This window comes from Glycine max, chromosome 20 (assembly GCF_000004515.6).
Source record: "Glycine max cultivar Williams 82 chromosome 20, Glycine_max_v4.0, whole genome shotgun sequence".
NCBI classification, from domain to species: Eukaryota; Viridiplantae; Streptophyta; class Magnoliopsida; order Fabales; family Fabaceae; genus Glycine; species Glycine max.
The window spans coordinates 37565491-37588013 of record NC_038256.2 but is presented as its reverse complement, the minus strand read 5'-3'; the positions used below and the strand labels follow the sequence as shown (position 1 = coordinate 37588013).

General features: G+C 30.3%; 2 protein-coding genes across 3 annotated transcripts; one reads left to right on the top strand and one right to left on the bottom strand.

The window, feature by feature from the left end:
* Positions 1-5478: 5478 nt before the first annotated feature.
* Positions 5479-10710, bottom strand: LOC100779381 (inositol-tetrakisphosphate 1-kinase 3). Of its 2 annotated transcripts, none has more exons than XM_003555257.4 (10): positions 10304-10710; positions 8814-8895; positions 8587-8619; positions 7785-7905; positions 7595-7693; positions 7147-7266; positions 6866-7042; positions 6411-6466; positions 6244-6328; positions 5479-5810 (listed from the first exon to the last, which is right to left on the bottom strand). In XM_003555257.4, exons 1-10 carry the CDS (start codon positions 10453-10455, stop codon positions 5719-5721), a joined length of 1017 nt encoding a protein of 338 aa, XP_003555305.1. In that variant the 5' UTR covers positions 10456-10710; the 3' UTR covers positions 5479-5718. The 2 variants fall into 2 exon arrangements, with proteins under 2 accessions (XP_003555305.1, XP_006606008.1); XM_006605945.3 differs by lacking the exon at positions 10304-10710 and adding an exon at positions 8310-8376.
* Positions 10711-17620: 6910 nt separating this feature from the next.
* On the top strand, positions 17621-21886 carry LOC100780644 (pyruvate kinase isozyme A, chloroplastic). The gene is made up of 7 exons (XM_003555952.5): positions 17621-18370; positions 18862-18949; positions 19055-19245; positions 19828-19946; positions 20558-20801; positions 20984-21218; positions 21315-21886. Exons 1-7 carry the CDS (start codon positions 17828-17830, stop codon positions 21641-21643), a joined length of 1749 nt encoding a protein of 582 aa, XP_003556000.1. The 5' UTR covers positions 17621-17827; the 3' UTR covers positions 21644-21886.
* The last annotated feature ends 637 nt before the right edge of the window (positions 21887-22523 follow it).

Here is a 22523-nt window from a genome sequence, read left to right as displayed (position 1 = left end):
ATGTAATTAGAATTTCTTAAAATCATTTTGAATATAAACTTTACATTAAAATTATATACCCGATGAGAAATTAATTCTTGATATAAATCTCTAATGAGGTTATTGATTTCTTTTCATCGGAAACAGCTGGCGGTATGATGGTTGAGGATATTCGAAATTATAAAGTCCAAAAAAAAAAAGAAGGGAGGGGATGATGACGAAAATAAATTTGTACTGGACAAAAAAAATATTAAAAATTTATACACGAATTGTTTATATTGTATAATGGTAAAATATTAAATAATTTGTACAGGAATTAATTGATTATATTGAATATATGTTAAAATATAATCAGAATACATTAATATTGTAAAATTTGTCATAAACAATTATAAATTATCATATATGATCATTATGATTTTTTACTTTTGTATTAATTATTTTACAAATTATATTTTAAATAAATTTATTTATTTATTTGTGTGTAAAAAAGATTATATATACTAATAATATATGAAAATTAAATTATTGATGATTTGTCTCTATCAACAAAGTTGGTCACTTTTAATGGAATCGACCAACATATAAGATATATGTGTAGGTACGTATAAATCTCAATAATTAGAATTTTATCCTCATTAACTAAACTAATAATATCTTGGTTTTTTTTAAAAGGTTCTAAAGCTTTTTTTCTCAGCCTTCACTGATGCTATCTTTAGTGCTCCTATGTTGTTCTTTAATTCCACCCATGTAGGGAGGATTTTGACCCGAGTAAGGTTCGTTTATTTCTTACTGTATTAAAATTTGAAAGACTCTATTCATGTGGCGGCTTTTCTTTGACCCAACATGTCTCTATTTGTCGACATAAAAGACTCTCTGCATCAGACCTTTATCCAGAGGATAACATGTGTATTGTTGTATTGTTTGTGATTTTTGTATTCAACATTATTGAACAATTATACATGACTGGTATTTACCTTTTATTGGCATTGAAATGTTGGATGGGAAGACGGTAGGGTCCTTTTAAATATTTCTTCATTTTTCTTGATGTCATTATTTTAGGATGCATATGTGCCTTCTCATAAGTTTGATTTTATTTTTCATCTATCTATCTTTTGTATTCTATATTTTAATACGTACCTTTCTATTTTTTTTTCACTTTTAGGAAAATGTGGTTGATGGATTCAAGTTGTTTTTCCCCAGACTAAAGGGGAGTGATCTCATTAATTGTAACCAGGGGAGAAAGCTGGTTCTCCAATGGTATTTGTATGTGATGTATGTGAATTCAAGAGGTGAGGGATTGAGAGACCGCAACAAAGCTTGAAGCCGTTATGTTTAGCCTTTTTTTTTTTTTTATAACTTCCTTCCTTATCTTTTTTGTCTTATAAAATTATAAACAAATTACTGAGATCATTTTTTATAAAAAAAAAATTAGGTCTCTTAATTTTTTATAATTTTTTTAAAAATAAAAACGATATTTTAAGACGGTTATCAAGAGAACTGTCAAATTAGAATGACTATTTTTTAAATAATTTTTTTAAAAAAAATATTATAAGACAATTTTTATTTATTGTTTTTTTAAGACAATTTTTAAGTTAAAAAATTTAAAATTATCTTAAATGACTTATAATAACAATTGTAAGATGATGTTTCCATACTAACCATCTTTTCTTTTAATAACGTTTTTTTTTCAATTATAACACTCAAACTCAATCTTGTTTAAAAGAATTAAACAAGTATCACTCAAACCTATAAATTGTTACTTAATCCCATATATGCATGTATTATATGTGATTTTGATTAATGAAAGAAAATTTATGATAAAATTAGCCAAAGTTATTAAATAATAAATATATAATGTTTTAAATTAAGGATATGTTTGTTTGAGTTTTAAAAAGTGATTTTGTAATATAAGTTTTTATTTTTTAACTATTTTTTTAACTTTTGATGTTTTTATTTTGAAAATTCACATGATTGTTATAATTACTTTTCAAACACATTTTTAATTAATAACTATTTTTTAAAAAAAAGGTATAATGGGGGACCTAATCGGTTTCTAAAGGATAACTTTTTAATTTTTTTTCATACGAGTAAAGTTAAACATTTCGTAGGAAAGAATGATGCTTATTAAAAGGCTGTTAACACCAAGGGGGTGGTGAAGTGAAATAAGATGAGTTCTCACATATGAAATATTATAAGTTTGAATTTTTACTCATTTTTTAGGATGAGATAAATGTAATTAAGTACGTTTAAAAATATTCTTTAAGAATGAAGGTTTTTTCTGTCTTTGAATGGAGTATCATCCGCTCCTCTTAAATTTTAGTAAAAAAAAAAATAAACATGACTCAATAATACAATTATATATATTATAATCTAAAATCGTTAATTTAGTTTTCAAATTTATATGATGCTGTATTTGAAGAGTCGCACCGATAGCTCTCATTGTCCATAAAAAATTTAAAAATATGTATTTATACATTGAAAGAGTCGGACCCATTTGCCATTGCAAAACAACTTGTGTATATATACCATGATCTTAAGTCAAAAGAAAAAAAAATACCATGATCTTATCTAATTTTATTTTATTTGGTATACTCATAATTTATATTAATGATGAATATCTATGCTAAAACAAGCCAAAATTTATTAGATGATTTGCATTAGATTATTGGAGGTGGCAATTTTTAATTGAGTCAATTTCTAATGTATATGACTCTTCAGTAGTATACCTATATATTTTTTTATATGAAAAAGTTTAAATATCCCACATATTATTCCTTATGTGTTAATTTATAAAATATTTTTAGTTAGACTCAATGTGGATAGATTTTTTTAATATGTATACTTATAAAAGAAAAAGTAAATACAAATATAAATAAATTATTTTTTTCATAAATAAAATCAATTTATATACTTTAATGTTATTAAAAAATATTTCATTTAACATTTTTCACAAAAATAGCAAAAGAATACACTTTTAACGAATTCTTGCCTATGTTCACAAATCTATCTCAATGAGCATTCATCATCTTGAAATCAAACTACAAGTTATTTAACTATCAAATTACTTTTTACAAAAAAATTAGATAATTTTCATAAAAAAAAACTAATTATTTTTTCAAAGATAAACCTAAAGGAACACGTTCTTGGACCAGTATAAATCTAAAAGATAATTTTTATATAAAAAAATAATTATGTCTAAGAAAGAAATAACATTCATTAGCCTTAATAAACCCTTGTTCTTGAATTCAAGTAGTTTAACTTGACTTGTTAAGGAATTAAGAATTGAGTTAAGTAAATTAGGCTCTCTCACATGAGGGATCATGGTGAGAACACCATAATGGGTTAAGGTAGCATTAGAGTGAACATTAGATAAAGAAAATTTTTATAATTATTGAGATTGTTAGCTCAGTGTAGTCAAATCCCTAACATTTTATTTATTTTTACATTTAACTCCTTTCGTCCACCAACTATTTGTGTTTTTTCTCACCTTTAATTTGTTTTGTTTTTAGTTTAGAACCAACTTTATTTTTTTTCACTTTTACATTCAAAACAAAATCTCTTTTGCCTAGAATTTGAATTTACACGAATAATTTAATACAAACAAGTCTCTATGGATAGAAAACTTGAACATTCTCTTTTATACTATTTACACAATGCTTTAGTATGTTTGCCAAGGAGATATCAAGCATTAGTTAAATAAAATTTTACACTAACTTATTTCATGTATGATTCATTTAGTAATATCACAATTACTCAATCAATTTTATTAAATCAAATATAAACACTTGACCAAATTTTTTTTTCCCAAACCATGTGTCAAAATTGAACCTCATGTAAATTTATGGGTATCATTATTTATTAAAAAAGAGTCCACTTGATTTTTTTTATCAAGTAAAAGGTCTAATCAGTCTCCCAAATTATAATTATTAATCATTTTAATTTATAAAATTACAAAAAAAAAACCTTCAAAATTATTTACCATCAATCATTTAATATCTTAAATAATCAATTTGTGTGTACAAATCACAATCAAAATGGAGATTACTATGTTAGAAATTCTATAATTTCTAATTAATTAATATGAACTACATATTATATTGTAATATTTGTATTAGTTTAGTGGGCTCAATAGAAGTGTTATAATTTAGTGAGTCCATTAGACTGACAACACAAGATTGATATGGACAAAAAAATGTTAATAGGTTTAAAACATGATGTACAATTATGATTTTCAACACACCAAATCAACAAACATGTTTTTCTCTCCTCATCTAAAGAGAAAACAATCTCATAAGAAATAAGATGATTTGTTTGAAGAAGGTCATAAATCCAACTATTCAGGATCGGTCTTATACATTTGTTTAATCAAGGTCTATGGTTCCAAGTGTTCCTTAAATCTTTCTCGCGATATTCTTACACAATGTGTTTGGTGTTCATTTAATATTTTATGATTTGTTAAAATTCGGTAGAACAATCTCACTAGTCGATCAAGTACTCAGTCACTATTCATTATTCACTTTGATTCTTAATTTAATTTCTAAAATTGAGTGATAATTGTAATTTAAGAACCAAATTAATTAACAATTATCAAATATGATAATTAAATTGACAATAATTTTCAAAATCAGTGATGATATTGACTAATTTAATGTTAGTAGACAATAATTAATCATAACATTATATATAGATAAATTATAGAATTAAAGACATCTACAACTATAATTAAAATGAATTTTATAATAAAAAATTGAAAATGAATAATACCAATATAAATCTAATATCATATTAAACAAAATATTTATTAAGTCAAGAAATTGTATTGTTAATGCATTAGTTTAAAAAGTTATACTTTCTTTATATAAATAAAACGTATTATATTACATCAGCGTCAGCCCAAAACCGCATTTAATTTTTGAAATCCAAACTCATTTGATGGAACGCGTCATGAAGTCCCCTACTTGCAGGCTTGGGCTCCAATGAAAAACAAGCGTAAAAGCATACAACCAACTAGGCAGTTGCTTCCTACACCTCCAATGTTACTTCTTCGCATCTTTTAACCTTCCGGAATACCTAATCCAGAATATAAATATCACATTCTGAAATTTACATTCCAGAATGTAATTTTACATTCAAGAAAAAAGGTGTAGGAAGCAAATGAGAGGTACAGAAAATAATTTCCATTATTACACACAAATGGTCAAATATCAATATACAACAGTGTTGAAGCCGAAAAGGATAATAGAAAGGGGAAAAAGTGGAAAAGAAGTGGCAATTAAGGTACGAATTATTTTATTTATGTGAAAAATGTTATTTATATATCTGACATTGGATTAAGATCACATGCTTGCATGATCTTGCAATTGCAGAATATTATCTCGTCCAAATTTAGGAACATTTATATCTTTTTACCCGGTGGAATAAAAATAAACAATTCTGAAAAGGTCATAAATCAACCATTCGGAACTTTTACGAATGAAATTTAAATCTTAGCAGTTATTTAGCACCACCAAAATTTGCATTGATTTGGATATAAGCATATATAGCTTACAATAAAGGCATTTTTCGCTCATTATTGAGAGAGGGGGAAATTAGACAGACAGCCCCTATTTCAACCTTTTTTTTCAACATTTTGGTGGCTTCATTGAAATTCCAGAGTAGTTTGCATAAATTATTAAGAAAGCCACCAGCAAGAACAGCCCTGCTCAATGGATCTGATCTACTAAAACTTGCTCTAGTTTAGGTAGCAAGTTTCTTCTTACAATTGCTCTGCACTAGGCTAAGTAGAAAATCTGTAAATACGTGCTCATAGTCTGGCATTTTTCCATATCCTGCAGTCGGTCAAATCAAATTCATTAACAAGTCAAAAAAGTATAACAAACTTTGATGTAAACCAAATAACCAGTGGACAAATGCAAAATAACCAATTTCGTACAAAACATCGTGATAAAAATATTTTGACTTCTTGAAGTTTTATTTATATAAGTTCTATTTCTTATTAGTATAATACTATGACTGACTATAATATAATATAGAGCTAGTTCATTTCAGGAATGTAGTTCAAATTCAATATCTTACTTGGGCATAATTAAGCAGCATACGGTACACGAAATCAAGAAACACCTTTTTTTTCATTATAAGGGAAATTCTACAAAACTGGAAGCTCCCAAGAGAGAGTATGAAGAATTAGCACACCACATTAGTTATGCACCAACACAATCATAGACTAATGTGAAGTGCTTAAATGCAACAAGTTATACTTGCCGGGAAAGTAGTTGATGTCAATGACGTAAAACACATCCTTGGTTCCATATTCTCGAATCATATCTATGTTGAACAAGCACAGTCCCTAGAGACAATTTAATTTTAGTATATCATCTAAAAATGAAAAATGACTGGAAATGGAAGAAAATAAGAAATGACAACAATACCAATCGATGGCGGAGCTCCCTCGCAAGCCTCTCCAATAAAGGTCTTGGCGGATGTTCTGTAACAAAAGTGTCACAGTAGAAATCAGTCACTAGTTCAAGCCATTAAGGCCAAAGCAATTAGATGCATTTAGTAACTCACACAGTCACCAAACTACATAAAAGGCATCTTGAAAGATGGAGGGGAAACAGGTAGTGGTTGCAGCACAATGGGATTCACTCTGTAATGAGTCAATATACATGATTTCACGGTCTCAACCATTCAGTGCCTTTATAAAGCTTTAGAAGGGACATACATATCAAGTGGGACGTAAAATATACAACAATAGTCTATAACTAAGCACACCATTGGCATATCCAGTATTGGAAAAAGAAGAAGAAAGAAAAATGAAAGGTAATAGAATTGTCTTTAAAAAAATGTTCCACTTTTTGTTATGGTTGGCGAAGAGTAGTCTCACCAGCGATATTAGGATCTAAATCAGCATCATCTGCAGAAGCGGCTGCACATGAAACTCTTGGAAAACGGAATACACCAGCAACTTTTGATACCTCATGCTTACTGATGTTAGGAAGAGAGAAACGCTTCACAACCTTTATGGTTTCCCCAACAATGTAAATCTTAAAGAGAAGACCACCTGTATTGTCAACCCCAAACCAAAAAAAAAAAGCAAATAAAGAGATTAGATAACAATGTAAATTGAACACAAAAAGATCATGGTCTATGGATCAGTTCACAAACCATGATTGACAAACTCTTGTAGAACTAGTGGAGGTTCAAGCTCTGAAAGAGAGAATTCATCATAAGCAAGAAATAGTTCATGTGACTTTGCAGTGCCATCCACAACTAGTGGTTTTGCAACTGAAAAATACAAAAAAAAAGTACGAATTTTAAGATACACATAATTAAACACAAGACAGATGACCAGCATTAGTCAACTAACTAAATACAAACTTCAGCTCATAACACAACATTATAACGGAATATCTGAGCTCGCAAAACATAACATTATAACATTAAATAGGTACAAACAAGGTTCTTTAAAGTCCATTCAAATATTCTGAGCTATTTTCATTCAAACCCAACACAGAGGTTGACTGAACGCATGCCAATATGTGGCTTAAATGGAAATTTAGATCCATCCCTAGAAACAATGAACAGGGGAAGAAGATTAAACAAAGATACATACCTAATGGCAACTTCATCCCAGCCTTAGTGATTTCGTAAGGGATACTAGAGGGGTCTTTCTCTTTTGGGATAACTAGCTGACGTGGAACACCAACCTTGCCTGAAAAACAACAGTAGTTAATGTACTATCCTGAAACTTTCAGTAGGAGTTTTTATTGTTCTATTCTAGTAAATTGAAGTAAACAAGTTACCATGACAATCAGATAAGTTCAGATCCACCACATCTTGCAGCATGGATTGGCGATTGTGTAAATGTTGGATTGCATCCGGAGGATCAAGGACAGTTACCTCTGGATGTTTTTGCCTATAATCCTTCAAAATTAAAAAGGGAAAAAAGATCCAATTAGCTCCATCAAAATAAAAACTTTACAGATTATTTAGAAAGCATGAAACAATCACTGATTACGCATTTTCAGTTAGCTATGAAATTGTAGCAAAAAAAGACCAATATTGCAATTTATCATCTCATTAAACTGTCAAGCAAACCTTTTTAGGAAATGGATGCATTTGGTGTGCAGCATTATTGGCTTTTAACCTATATGAAAATTGTTTTCCATGCCATAGTACTGAAGTAGTGAACTATTTAAAGAAACAACATTTTTAACTAAGAAACAAAGAACCAAATAACAGATAGAGATAATAATTTGTTCTTTGGCAACAAACTCCAGCCATGCCTAACCAAATTATTTATATTAATCACAAAAGTAAATCCTCACTTGTTTGAACACTTGGGGACTGATTTCAACTATCTGATCATGATTCATGATGAGGAGAGCATGAACTCTGCAAATTATGTCAGACAATAATAAGCTCTTAAGAATCTGGAAGATTTGGTTGTCCAGTCCATCACTGCCATTTCATGCTTAATTCCCAGACTAAGGATACTAACAATTTTCATGCAATGTCATGAATGTGTGTAACGAAAAATAAAAAAGCAATGCAAAACTGCTATCACAATGTGAAAGTGGGTAGAAGTGTCAGGAGTTCACAAACCTCAATAATCTCACACCACTCCTCCCCTGACAACTGGAAAGAACAAATTGCCAGTCAGATTATAATACAGAGAAGAGGGAATCAGAAGTAAATCTTAAAATGCTAATAGCCTGTTATTGAACCACAAATTCAGAAAAACCATAAATGAAATCTCCACAAAAAAAAAATCATATATGAACAATGTCAAACGTCAATAATAATAAAATGCTGAAAGAAATGTCACAGACCTTATGCAAGATAATATCAAAAGGACCTTGTTCTAGCAGTGGCTTGTTTAGATCAATAGCAACAAAGTTTATCCCCCTGTTCCTGCATCATACATATTTTTTACACATCACTATTAAGAGTGTCAAGATAATAGCAAACAAGTTTATTAGTAGTTTTATTCAGATATACTGCCAACCAAAAATATATTTCATAGTAATATTACAAAGACCAGACAAAATTATCAAAATTTATTTTACCTCAAACTAATCTTGATTATCCAAGCAAGATTAAATGATCAAGATTAACTCTTATCATGCCTCACACTCTTACTTGATATATATAAAGAGAGATTGGTTTATTGGTTTAACCTAGTAACATTGATCCATTAAATAGCTTTATATGGAATATGGTATGATTTTTATCATTCAAATCTTTGAATTATAACAAGCTGTTTTGGGAAAATTGAACAAAAATAAGAATATAATCAAATTGTTTTTATTTTCATATATTTCAAAAGTAGATATCAAGCTAATCATGATGTAAACTAATGATTGCTAAAAAAATATAGGATCATCAATGTAAAACTTTATAAATCTGTCTATATGATGGTACTTTCAATTATGAGAAAGGATTCACTTTTACCAGTGTAAGCCGAAATTACTCTTACACCATTACATAATTTTTACAGGATAATTTCATCAAATCATTCATTAATTAGTTAGTACTTCACTGATACAGGTCAAGATTAACACTATTTTAAAATATATGAAAATAATAACCATTAAATTATATTTTCCTTGTTTAACATTTACAGAACTTGGGTAATGAATAATAATTCAATTTAATCGAAAAAATTCACAATAATACTGAATGGAGTAATATGCACAAGCTATACTGACGTAATTAAATTTCCTCTAATTCTGATTCTGAAGCCCAGTTGGCAGTAGTCTTTTCAGTGAACAGACAACAGACTAAAACATTTGTGGACAATAATGTAAATTTAACATTCCAGAGAAGCAACCTATGTGAATTAATTTAAATTAAGAATACAAAACCATGTACTAAGATTTGCGCTTGGGTTGTCCATGTGGACAACTCCAAAGGAGAGTACGGCATAAATGTTGGAATATTCCAATTTAAATTAGAATTGAGAAAAGGCCAAGACATGTCAGATACGCATGAACAAAATGGGTAAGTTTAAAATAAATTTAAGAAATAACAAAAAAAGAAAAAACGCAGTTGCCCAGGTTCGACTCACGACAGTGATAGCCATTAGGCATGGTGCAGAAATTGCTCCACCATTACATTACATGCTACAGAGACAAAGACACAAGTGTGGCTGTGAACCCCACCACTGCAAGCAAAAGCCACTTTAACGCGAAACAAGTAAAAAGATCGATCAAAACAAGAAAACCAAACAAAACCCAAAAAAGAAAACATGAAAAAAAATAAAATAAAAGACCCTTGTAAATATGCATGCAGATGAAGGTGAAAGGCAAATAGTTGTTACCGTGCGAGGCCAGTGAAACTTGGCTGCAGAAAGCTCTTTTTCTTCTTGGACGTTAAAGCGTAGCCAACGACCACTTTCTGCGACGAAAACGTCGTCGTTCCCGTTTGTTTCTCCTCTTCTTCTCCACTTGAGATTTCACCGTTGAGCCTCATCCTCGGACACCCCAGAAACCCCTCGATTGAAAGATCAAATCTTTTGGCCTTCTCTTCTTCAATTTGCGCGCGGGCGGGTCTCAATCTGGGAGTTTGCGAATCGCGCGGAATAGAGAAGGGAAAGAGAGAAATGTGTCACGATTTGTGGGAAGAGGAAGAGGATTGGGTTTGGGTGTAATTGTGAAAGAAGAAGTGAATGGAATGAGAAGAATATATAATAATACAATAGTGGTGGTGTGATGGTGTTAAGCCAAGGTTTGGTGAAACTTTTCTCCTCTCTCTGCTCTTATCCATTTGTCACTTTTACCCTTTATTATTTAATTGGTTGGCCTGCTCTGTGTAAGTCAAAAGTTTAAAACTTTATAAATAAATAAATAAACATTTGCCCTATGGGGTTGGGCCTAAGGGTGTGATAAATCTTCCTACCCTGCTCTTTCCAAGTACACTATTTGAGTATTTAAAGTCATTATTATATTCAAGACTTGTTAACTTACTCCACGCTAATTAATTACTTGTGGTATATATATTATATACCACCTTGGTTTTATTCTCTCCTTTTATAATAAGTGTTATTTTAGGATTTTTTATACAGATAAAAAAAATAAGATAAAACAGAATGATAATTTTATAAAATTAATTTTATTATTTATTTTTACATAAAATGAAACGGTACAACACAAAAGTAATTAAATTAGTTAATTCTAATTAATAATGCCATAAATTTATATACTATTTCATGAATATTCATAGGACAAATGATTTAAGTGGTAGTTATTTAATAATATTTTTCGTAATTTAGGAAATATTTTTAATCAATAAGTGAACATTTCATTAATAGATTTCGCAAAATTAACAATACAAAAAAGGGTCTAATTTATATTTGAAAGCGATATATTTTTATATTTCTTATAACCAAGATAAAAAAAGGGTCTAATTTATTTTTTTTATATAAAAGACCGGAAGTTGTATTTTGGTAACAAGGGAGTCATGTTTGCCTGTTATATATAATTATTTGTTTAGAGAGACTAAAACACAATTTATCTTATTTTATGTCTATAATTAATTATTTTCTATTATAAAGGATTGAATAAAATTTGTAATATTTTTCATAACTATGAAAACATGTTAAATTGATAATTATATTATATTTTTTAGAAAAATGAAAGAAAAATAATAAATATTTAATTGTAACAATATAGAAATTTTTCAGATAAAAAAAGAAATTAATCAAAGTATTTGACAACGTGAAAATATTATTAAAAGATAGTATAGTAAATGCTTAATAAATATTTTATAGAGGATAAATGCTACCAAATATACGTAACTCTTCACCCATGATTAAATTTGAGAGATAACTGTTTACTTTTAGTCGGGCATCAAGATATTACAATTAGTCGCATCTTTCTTTGTTCCCCATTCCATAAATAAATGAAATGAATTTTTTGGGACACCATTCTTACCATTAAAATAAGATTTTATTATTATGTTTTTTAAAATATATTTTTATGATATATGTATATAATAGAAAAATAATATAAGAGATGTGATGGGGGAATAGGTAACAAAAACAAATAATAGAATACTGTATAGTGGAAACAAATTTCCTCAACTTTCAAGAATACGTGAGGAATGCTAACAATTATATGGCAGAAAATAAAACAACATAAAGAGACTCAGGTTTTTAACATGAAAAATGAAAAACTCTTAATGCAATGTAATTAAGGATAAAAATCATAAATCATCCAAATTAACTAAATAAATAACTTCACTCTGATCGATAAACATACAAGAGAATCCCAACAAGTACACAAAACAATGTTTACAATCAGTTATAACAATCGAGCACCAATATTTTCAAATGAAAAACAAGGAGATAAAAAACATCCAAAACAAAGTTGTTCTTGCGCGCAATTTATCTCGCACTCTAGACCAATATATAAACACCGATTCAATCGTTGAAAACCAAGATCATGAGTGCTAGACTTGCTGACCAAAATCCAACACGATCAAATGGTGGACAAATGTTAAGTGAGTTGGTTTTTCTTCTTCTCTTCTCCCTCTATCTGCTATTGTTCTTACTAAAAATATAATGAGTTTCTCTTAACACGTCTCCACTTAATTATACGACCCAAAATAGACTTGCACATTTAGACATTTCTCTCCACGTAGGAAGAGAATTCAAACCCAAAAAATGAAAATAATTTTATATACTATTAAATATAATGTTAATTATTTACTGTTCAAAATAATGAAGCAGTTTAAGAAATCGAACAACTAAACTTTGGCAACTAGCACATTTACTGTGGGATTCAAATGACAAACTTTATCTACAATACTAATATTTAGACATTTAGACGTACATTACATATGTACGTAAATTAATCTAATTAATTTGAGTTGAATGGGATTGTGGTAACATGATTACATTTTTAACTTAATTATTAATTAAGTTAAAAGTTAAAGCAACTCATATATACTTCTCAGGTCAAAATTCATTTTTCATATGCCTGCAATAAGAATATTTGCAGAAGATTTCGAGAATATGCTTAAAGTTAGACCAGTTAAATGCGTGATTTGAGGGCCAAACTCTACATTACCGATCCCAACTTAACATTCAGACATGTATGGGAGAGTCAATTTTGTGACGTTGAAGCATCTTTTAGGAAAATTGGGCCTTGTAAAAGTCACACCTAAGTATATATGCTTAAGTTCAACATCAAGTCAATTCATTGAGACATTGACATTGATATCCTTTATGATTTTGTTATATTTTACTTTTTTTTAATCGAAGTTAGACTTAATAGTTAAAACCAATCTTTAATAAACAATATAGGACGCAACTAGGGATTTGCAAACTTCTTGATCTTATATTTTCAACTCTACTACTTAATTTGAGTTAAGACATGTCTAACCTATTCACATCAATTTCCTTCTCCTTTATCTTGAAAGGGTTGGATAGGTATTCTGTAGAACAATCGAATATCTATCCAGTCTCGTACGTATAAAGATAAAACAATCAAGCTTTCAGATAATCATGAGATGAGATAATTTAATCCTGTTTAAGAGACAAATTGCCTAAATGGTAATCGACACATGAAAGTCCAAAATCCAATAATATTGGTATAAATAAAATAAAACTTTCAGGTAAAAATTATTTTTCACTAAATATGCATTTATTATCTTATTTATTGCTGAAAGTTAAATTCTTACTTGGATCATAGTATCTTTTGCAAACTCAAACTAGACGCAAATGAGGAGACAAGAGCAAAAACCCTTCAGTGGAAAAGATAGTGTCCGGGCCACAATATGACAGAAATAAATTGGATTCTAATACACACAAGGTTGCCAGGCCTATAAAATAACATTTTTTTACGTCAACAGTTATGAGTTATAAGGTTAATTTGATAGTAAAAGATAATAAAAAAAAAAATAAGAGATCAGAAATGTAATTTCACTAAAAAAAACTAACAATTAACTACTAAAATTTATTAATTAAATTTTTTTATTTCAGTTACCTTTTATATTTGATCACACTCTTCCAATATATATTTTTACAGACTCGCGAATCTGTAAAAATAGGAGCATCAAATATAAGCACTGTTGTTGTTTTAAACTGGAAGATAGAAGCAGCAGCAACGTCGTCCTTATTCCTCACATGCTCCAAATTATCCTTTTTATACCAGTTGACTTAATTAGCATCTACTTTTTTCTTGAAATTCCATCGTCCACTTTGTTTTCTATATTTTAAAATAGTATTATACCAAACTATGCATGGCATGTGACATCAGTGCAGTTCACCCAATTACAAAAAAAAAAACTCTGGCTTTTGGATGAGCTTAAATCCCTTGTGACCTTACATGAGTCCAAGGAGCTGCACACAACATTTTTAGAACCTGCTCTTCTTTATTAGACCCTTGTCGTTTGTGTTGGTTGTGATGCGATGAATCATATCTGAGAATCATATTGGGGCATTGGATTCTATTTAATTCTCATCGAATTATCCACATAAACAAGTGCATAACATTTCTATAATTATGAGAAAAACAATATTATAGTTTTTCCATTAAACAATATACTAGTATATGATACAAAATCTTTTTTTTTAAACCGAGAAGTATGATACAAAATCAGTTTAAGACTAAACTATATACATCAAAATAATTTGGAATCTCCGAAATTTTGATGTGCATGTACTTGTAAGTATTCTGAATAACTGTCAACTGTTTATACTAGTTGTTGACTCCAAACTAAATTAATGAGGAATTAAAATTACAGTTTACTAAAAAGAATTGCATGTGGCTAAATGACTTGTTAATTTCATGAAATTGCTAAATATCATGATTGCAAGTTGAAATAGGTTTTGAAGTGACGAAAAATATTCACCTCCCTGCTTATATCACAATTTATAATGATTTTATTCACCGTCATGGCTTTCATCGCTATACATGAGACTTATAGGTAATAATTTGATACATATAATAGCAAATATAGGAGTGACTGTGACAACACCTGCATATTCATAATAGAAATTAGTTTTTTTAATAAGATGACGTAACACCTATCTCGTCACTGCTCGGAAGATATAATTTGAAGTAGCATGTTGCTACTTTCTAGTCCAGTTATTGATAGATAGCATTTGTATCTGCTAAAAGGTCATTGAAGATCATAGGCCACATCTGTCTTTACAATGGATGCTAACCAAAGTCGCTAAGCAGAACTTATAATATGATATACTCATGTATAATTTGTGCTTAATTATAATTAGTGTCATGTTTCATATTTGTTGGTGTACGTCGCATGGTCTATTGACACGACACCAGTTTGGTTTGTGAAATTAAAGCTTCACACTCAATATATCATATGCAATAACAATTCTTACAAAATTGCATATGGTAGTAGTATCTTATCCACATGTGTTGGTGTGTATCAATATCTATATTTATAAAAAAAAATCCTATCCAGCACGTAGGAGCAGGAGTTCCTTAAGACGGGGATTGCAGTATATACTTTAATTATCATTTTGCCTCACGTGCTGCTGTCATGTGTGTTCCTACACTGTTTCTCCATACTCCTGAGTTCTGAGAAGAGAACAAAGGAATGCTAAAAACGCACTCACTCAAGCATACTATATATTTATAATTACTAGTTAAAATTTATTAAAAAATTAAATATAACTTAAAAGCCACAAAATTTGGTCAATTACAATACATTTCAACCTATCAAAAATAATATATTAATAAAGCATATTAGACAGTGTTCCTAACGTTTTTCTTAAGAATAATAATATATAAAATCCACTTGAAAATTATAAATATTGATTAATTTAGTCTTTGGATATTATATAAAAAAATAATTTCTAACTTCGGTAAGTATCAACCAATCTAATCCTGAAATTAGCACTATTAATTATTTTGATCTTTAAAATTAAGAAAACTAATCGATCACTTTAATATCTAAATTTAATCATCATCGACCTAAATTTAAAAACAATACTTAATTTTTCGTATTCATACTTTTTTAGGGTTAATTAAGTTTTAGTCTTTAATTTTTTTTTTTTAAATTTAATTTTTAATTCTTAAATAAAAATTTGACTGGTTAAGGTCTCTAAATTTATTTTCATTAATGATTTTTAATATTTAAATTTTTGTTTGATCAGTCAAAGTCCCTAAAATTTTAAAAATTACAATTTTAATCTCTAAACAAAATTTTAAACTCACTATTTTATTTATTTAATGAGATTTTAGAACTAAAAATCAAATTTTTCAAAAGTTTAAATATCAAAAACTTAAATAAAAAGTTGAGATGACAAGTTAAACTTTTGTTAAAGACTAAAAATTGAATTTTAAAAAAATTTAGTTAAGCCTTTTTGTATTCATATAACTATCAGTTAATTTGATTCTTGAAATTAGGAACCAAATTAATTAATACTCCATATAACAAAATCAAACAAAGTTAATTGATCCACAAAATTAGAAATTAAAATAATTTACGATTAGCATATGGAAAATGAAAAAGTAAATTGATAACTCCTTAATATTTAAGGTTAAATTGAGCGATAATTTTGAATTTTAAAAATTACAATAATTATCACTTATCAGTATTCTTTTACACTAATTCTTTAGGCACACAAATTTGTGTCACTAAAGTTAGACTTTTAGTTGGGTTGTTCATCACTCGGCCCAATTTGACAATTTGTTGTCATAAAATTAATTATTGTTATGACTTTAAATATTAACTTATAATTTATATTCGGTCATGAAAACTAAATGAGTAGGCTTTTATAAGAATTATCTCAAAATTTATATTAATAATAACTTTAAATATTGACTTAAATTTAACTCATTTATAATTTTATTAATCGATATCAAATTATGAAGTCAGAAAATATATATGATGATCAATTTTATTATTTAAAGATCAAATAATTGATATCATATCCTATGTAACATTATATATAATTATTTTTTCATCCATTTTTAACTTTTTTATAATAACGATAATAAAAAAAACTATAACCATAGTAATTAAATTTTTAGATATGTCTACACGTTTCAGTCTTATGTCTGCATGCATGTAGTTCAATTCTTACTCTTACAAGACTATCCTAATGAATTTTATTTTTTGTAGTGTGCACAAATGTCAAGAATATTTAATAACATTAAAATAAAAACTTTTGTTAGACAAAACCTCCCCCCCAACAACCCTCTTTTTGTACGTCACAAAAGTTGGTGTCTAAGATAGCACATGGATTATTTTCCACTATCTGCTGTGAGTGTGGCAACCGCATTGGTCATTGGATATGGCACCCTAATTGGAAATGACCTTATTGACATTATAAGATGATTAAATACCTTCATGTAATTAACACAAGGGATTAAAACAAAACATAATGTTTTTTTATAAAAAATAAATACAATATACTATAGTTCACAATAAAGGAGATATAAGTATAAAAAAAATGAATGATACAATAATAATTATAAAAAATTATTATAAATATAATATATGACAAATAAACATAAACAACCTGCTATTCCTTGTCAAGGTCAGGACTCAGGACCACCTGGGTTAAATGTTTAATGTTTAAAAATAAAATAAAATATTTTTTTAATCAAGGAAGCCTCTATCAGCATTTGTGTTCCATTAAATATTAAATATTCTCTGCGCGGCCAAACCTATTTCTTTCTTTCGGTAAACTCCCCGGTATATTCCGCAGCCAAAATCCCAAAGTCCAAACATTGGCGGAGTTTACAACAAAACCCTTCAAACCCCACATCCAAATCGTCGTAAAGTTTGAACCTTTGATACCACATTTCGATTCAGACCTATATTGTTTCCAGCAACAGGCTTTCATTGACTTCTCTCTGTGGCGATGGTTTTGAAATCAATGGTTGCTTCCGCGAGCGATCTAAGTCTCGTGAGTGTTGCAGGGAACCCTCCCCTTGATTTGAAGAATCGGGTTTTCGGTAGCCGCGTCATCAGCCTCGGATTTCGTTTCAACAAAGGTAGTAAATGGAAGGGGAATGAAAGGTTTAACTTTAAGGTTCGTGCAGCTGTGGAAGTGGGTGTGGAGAGATCGAAGAGCAAGGCTTTGGAGGGTGGTTTTGGGTTGGATGTGGTTTCAGAGGCAGAGTTAACGGTGAAGGGTTTTGCGGGGTTGAGGAAGACCAAGCTCGTGTGCACTGTTGGTCCTGCTTGCAGCTCTATGGAGGATCTTGAGAACTTGGCTCTTGGAGGCATGAGTGTTGCCAGGCTCAACATGTGCCATGGGACCAGGGAGTGGCACCGTGATGTGATTAGGAAGATCAAGAAGTTGAATGAGGAGAAAGGGTTCTGTGTTTCTGTAATGATTGACACTGAGGGTAGTCAGATTCATGTTGTTGATCATGGAGCTCCTTCCTCCGTTAAAGTTGAGGTAAGCTATTTGGATTGTGTTGGAGATTTAACGTTAACTAGTGATATGGCCAAAAGTAGTGTATATAAATGGGAGTAACTCATTGCATGAGCTAGTTTCTGGGTTGAGTTGGTTTAAACCCAAATTATAAGATGCAGATGTTATTAAAGCCTATCCTAGGGTTGCTGTTGGACCTATCGGGTCTCTTGTTATTGGATCACTCACAAATGTCCAATCCTGCTAACTTTACGCCAGGCGTGATGCATATCTCTCATTGACCAGTAATATGTTACAAAATTAGTGTGTATAAGTAGGGAGCAACACCACTCACCTCATGAGCCAGCTTTTAGGATTGAGTTAGGCCCAAACCAAAATTATAAGAGATTATGTTTCTATTGTTGTGTGAAAGGCTGGCTTGTGACAGCTTTCCTCTATGATCACACTTACTGGAGTTAGCTAATTTGGAGCCATGCATTATTGAAGGTTGTCTATTTTTTTTGTTTCAATCTCAGGAAGGTTCAAATTGGGTGTTTACTGCTGAACATTATGAGGGTTCTCGTCCATTCACTGTTCAAACGAACTATAGAGGTTTTTCTGAAGGTGATGATGATGTTTTGCTAAACGAGTGAAGACTCAACCCTTCCTTTTCTTTCACAATGAATTTATGCATTAAAGTGAGTACTGAACTTAGTTAATGGCTGTCAGGTACCGAAGTGGGTGATGAACTTGTAATTGATGGTGGAATGGCATGCTTTGAAGTCACAGAAAAGACTGGTAATGATTTGCATTGCAAATGCATAGATGCTGGTCTTTTCCTGCCTGGAGCCAAATTTAGTTTTTGGAGAGATGGAAAGCTTGTGAGGGGGAATAACAAGCTCCCCACTCTATCGACAAAGGTATACATATAGCTTTTTCTTCCCCTGCTCATTTGAAGATCGTGAAGGATAAATTTATAGTTCTGCAAGTACTTCTTTATATGTATGCCACTGAATTTCTGGATGCATCTTTGTGCTATGTCAACTGTCGTCAAAACTCTTTTTTTGGGATAATATGATGAAATAACATATTGCCTCAAGAATCGGAGGTCTTATATTCGTCAATACATGGATAAATTGCATAATATATTATTCCTTTCAAAGTCCCAAGTTTTTCTCCTTGGAACCAATCAAAAGATCTCGAAGAACTGGTGTATTCCTTCAACTACCAAAAATGCAATAATTTTGTTAAATTCTCAGACAATGCTAGAAACTTTTTTGTTTTACAATGTCATTATAATCATTTATACAAGTTTCAGTGGCAGCTTACAGAGAAGCTACCTTCAAAACTGAACATATAATTTACTAAATGTAATAATGATTTTGTCTGTATGAACCTCTTATTTTTTTGTATTTTTCTTTGAATAATTAATAACTATGAATTGGAAATCTTTCCCTTGTGTGCTTTTTTCTGTCCTGAATTCGAATTATTTTTATCCACAGGATTGGGCTGACATTGACTTTGGTATAGCAGAGGGAGTTGATTTTTTTGCCTTATCCTTTGTCAATCATGCTGATTCTGTTAAGGATCTAAAGATGTACCTCTCTACGAAGTCAACTAAGTAAGGAATCACAAGTCCACAAAAGAAAAAATTTATGGTTTTAGCAATATAATGTAACCTTTAACTCCTCTAAAAAGATGTTGATATAATTTCTAGTATGAAATGTCATGCTAATGGCTAGGAATCTGTTAAGTATTACAAGCATTCTACTGCCGGCATCATTATGCGATGTCTACTGATTTTCGTTGTCTTCCCTTTAACGTGTTATAACAACACTAGTGTGCAGCACTTGTGCTGCATTATGATGGGGATGGCCATGTAACACCATATCACTATCACCCAAGTGATGTCATATTTTCGTCTTCAAGCTGCAATCATATAGGTTACATGCAATCAATAGAAACATTATAAGTTGGGTTTTTCTTAAATCCTATACAAAACAGGCGCATTCAGCACTATTTCCCAGGTTACAATTGCACCTATTTTGATTGAAGAGATGCATAGATTGAGTTATTAATAACTTTGGTGGTCAGCTTCCTTTCTGTCATTACTGATGTTAACAGCATATTTATTCGATTGTTAAATATCTTGTTTAAACATCAGCATTCTTTTCTTCTATGTAAGTGCTTTGATCCAAAGTTATTTTCTCACGAATTATATGATTGTTTCAGATCCATTAAAGTTTTGGCAAAGATAGAAAGCTTAGAATCCCTTCATAAACTGGAGGAAATAGTGCAAGCTTCTGATGGGATCATGGTGGCTCGGGGTGACCTTGGTGTCGAAATACCACTTGAACAGATTCCTACAGTCCAAGAGGATATAATTTACGTATGCAGACAATTAAACAAGCCAGTGATTGTAGCTTCTCAGCTTCTTGAGTCAATGGTCGAGTATCCAACGCCAACACGTGCTGAGGTAAAATCAATTTTTACATCCAGGATGATTATTATCAACCTTTGGTTGAATGGAGAATATCTTACAATGAGAATAGATGTTACTGGGAAACTAGGGCAGAATTCTGATCTATGATGATGTTTCCAGTTTCCCTATTGGATTGCTGAAATTACCTCGAATGAATATTTGCTTTTATGCAATAGGTAGCAGATGTTTCTGAAGCAGTTCGACAGTATGCTGATGCTTTGATGTTGTCTGGAGAGTCAGCTATTGGATCATATGGACGAAAAGCTTTGGCAGTCTTGGATATGGCTAGCAGTAGAATGGAATCATGGAGTCGGGAGGAAAATAGACAAAGTCTTGTTAGCCACCATCAACTTGGAGAATCATTGCCAGAATGCATAACTGAGCAAATATGCAATTGTGCCGTTGAAATGGGTAATTAATATTCTTCTTGCAACTTCCTTCTATTATGAATTCTGCATAGTGGTAAGAGTGTAATCATAATAAAAAAATTACCCATTTGTTCTGCAGCCAACAACCTTGGTGTGGATGCCATCTTTGTGTACACAAAGTATGGACACATGGCATCGCTTCTATCGCGCAACCGCCCGAATCCTCCCATCTTTGCTTTCACCAACGATGACAGTACCCGCATGGCTCTGACTTTGCAATGGGGTGTTGTGCCCATTCTGGTTGATTTGTCCGATGATGCTGAATCTAACATCTCAAAGTCTGTGCAACTTATGAAATCTAGAGGGTTGATCAGCCAAGGAGATGTTGTTCTAGTGGTCTCAGATGTTGCTCCGACACGTGCCTCTCCTATGGCTTTCCAGTCTATTCAGGTGAAGACTATTATCTAAAACACAAGGTTGCAAAAATATTGAAGAACACGTGTCTGTGTATTTTCTAGGCTTGGGATAGGATAGTATTGTATTATTGTTTTTTTTTCTTCGGTATTGTATTATTGGTTTCTTGTCCTTTTTTTTATATATTGGTTTCTTGTCCTTATTCAAAACAACAAAAGTTTATAAATTCTAAATTGTAGAACTCTAGCAAGTTTTGGAACCTCTTTCAAGAGATGCTTATGAATTACACTTTGTGAATTGCCCATCGTAAGTCACTAATACAGTTGCACTAATATATGGCAATTATATTTGATTTATCAACTTTGATTGATTGTGATGAACCACCAGAATACTACAATGGCAAAGCTTTTGAGCTTACACGCTACTCTACTCCTCACTTTCGTCTTTCCATGATATTCTCATGAAAGGGATCTCCCCCTATGTGTCTCTTTCTTGCTAATGCTGGTTTTACCTATAATCAGTTAAATAATATAGCGAGATAAGAATAAATGAAGCCTAATTCCGAACGAATAATGGGTTTTACAATCTTTTAAATTCAAATTTCCAACTGAGTGACAATGCACAACAGACTAGACTATAGATTGGTTCGTCAACCCGTTCATTATGTTATATTTTATCTTTTTCTCTAAATTAAATTTTTATTTTTTAAAATTAATAACTTTATATTATAATTTAAGTTATTCATAATAAATTTAAAATATAACCAATATATTTAAAAATATTCATTAATTATTATACACAATAATTATTTATTATAAATCTAACCATATAAAATGAATATTTTATTATATACAGTACACATACTAAAATAATAGTTTTCAGTATATTTGAATGAGCATTTCTGTTTTCAGTTATTTCTATTACTACCGTATAA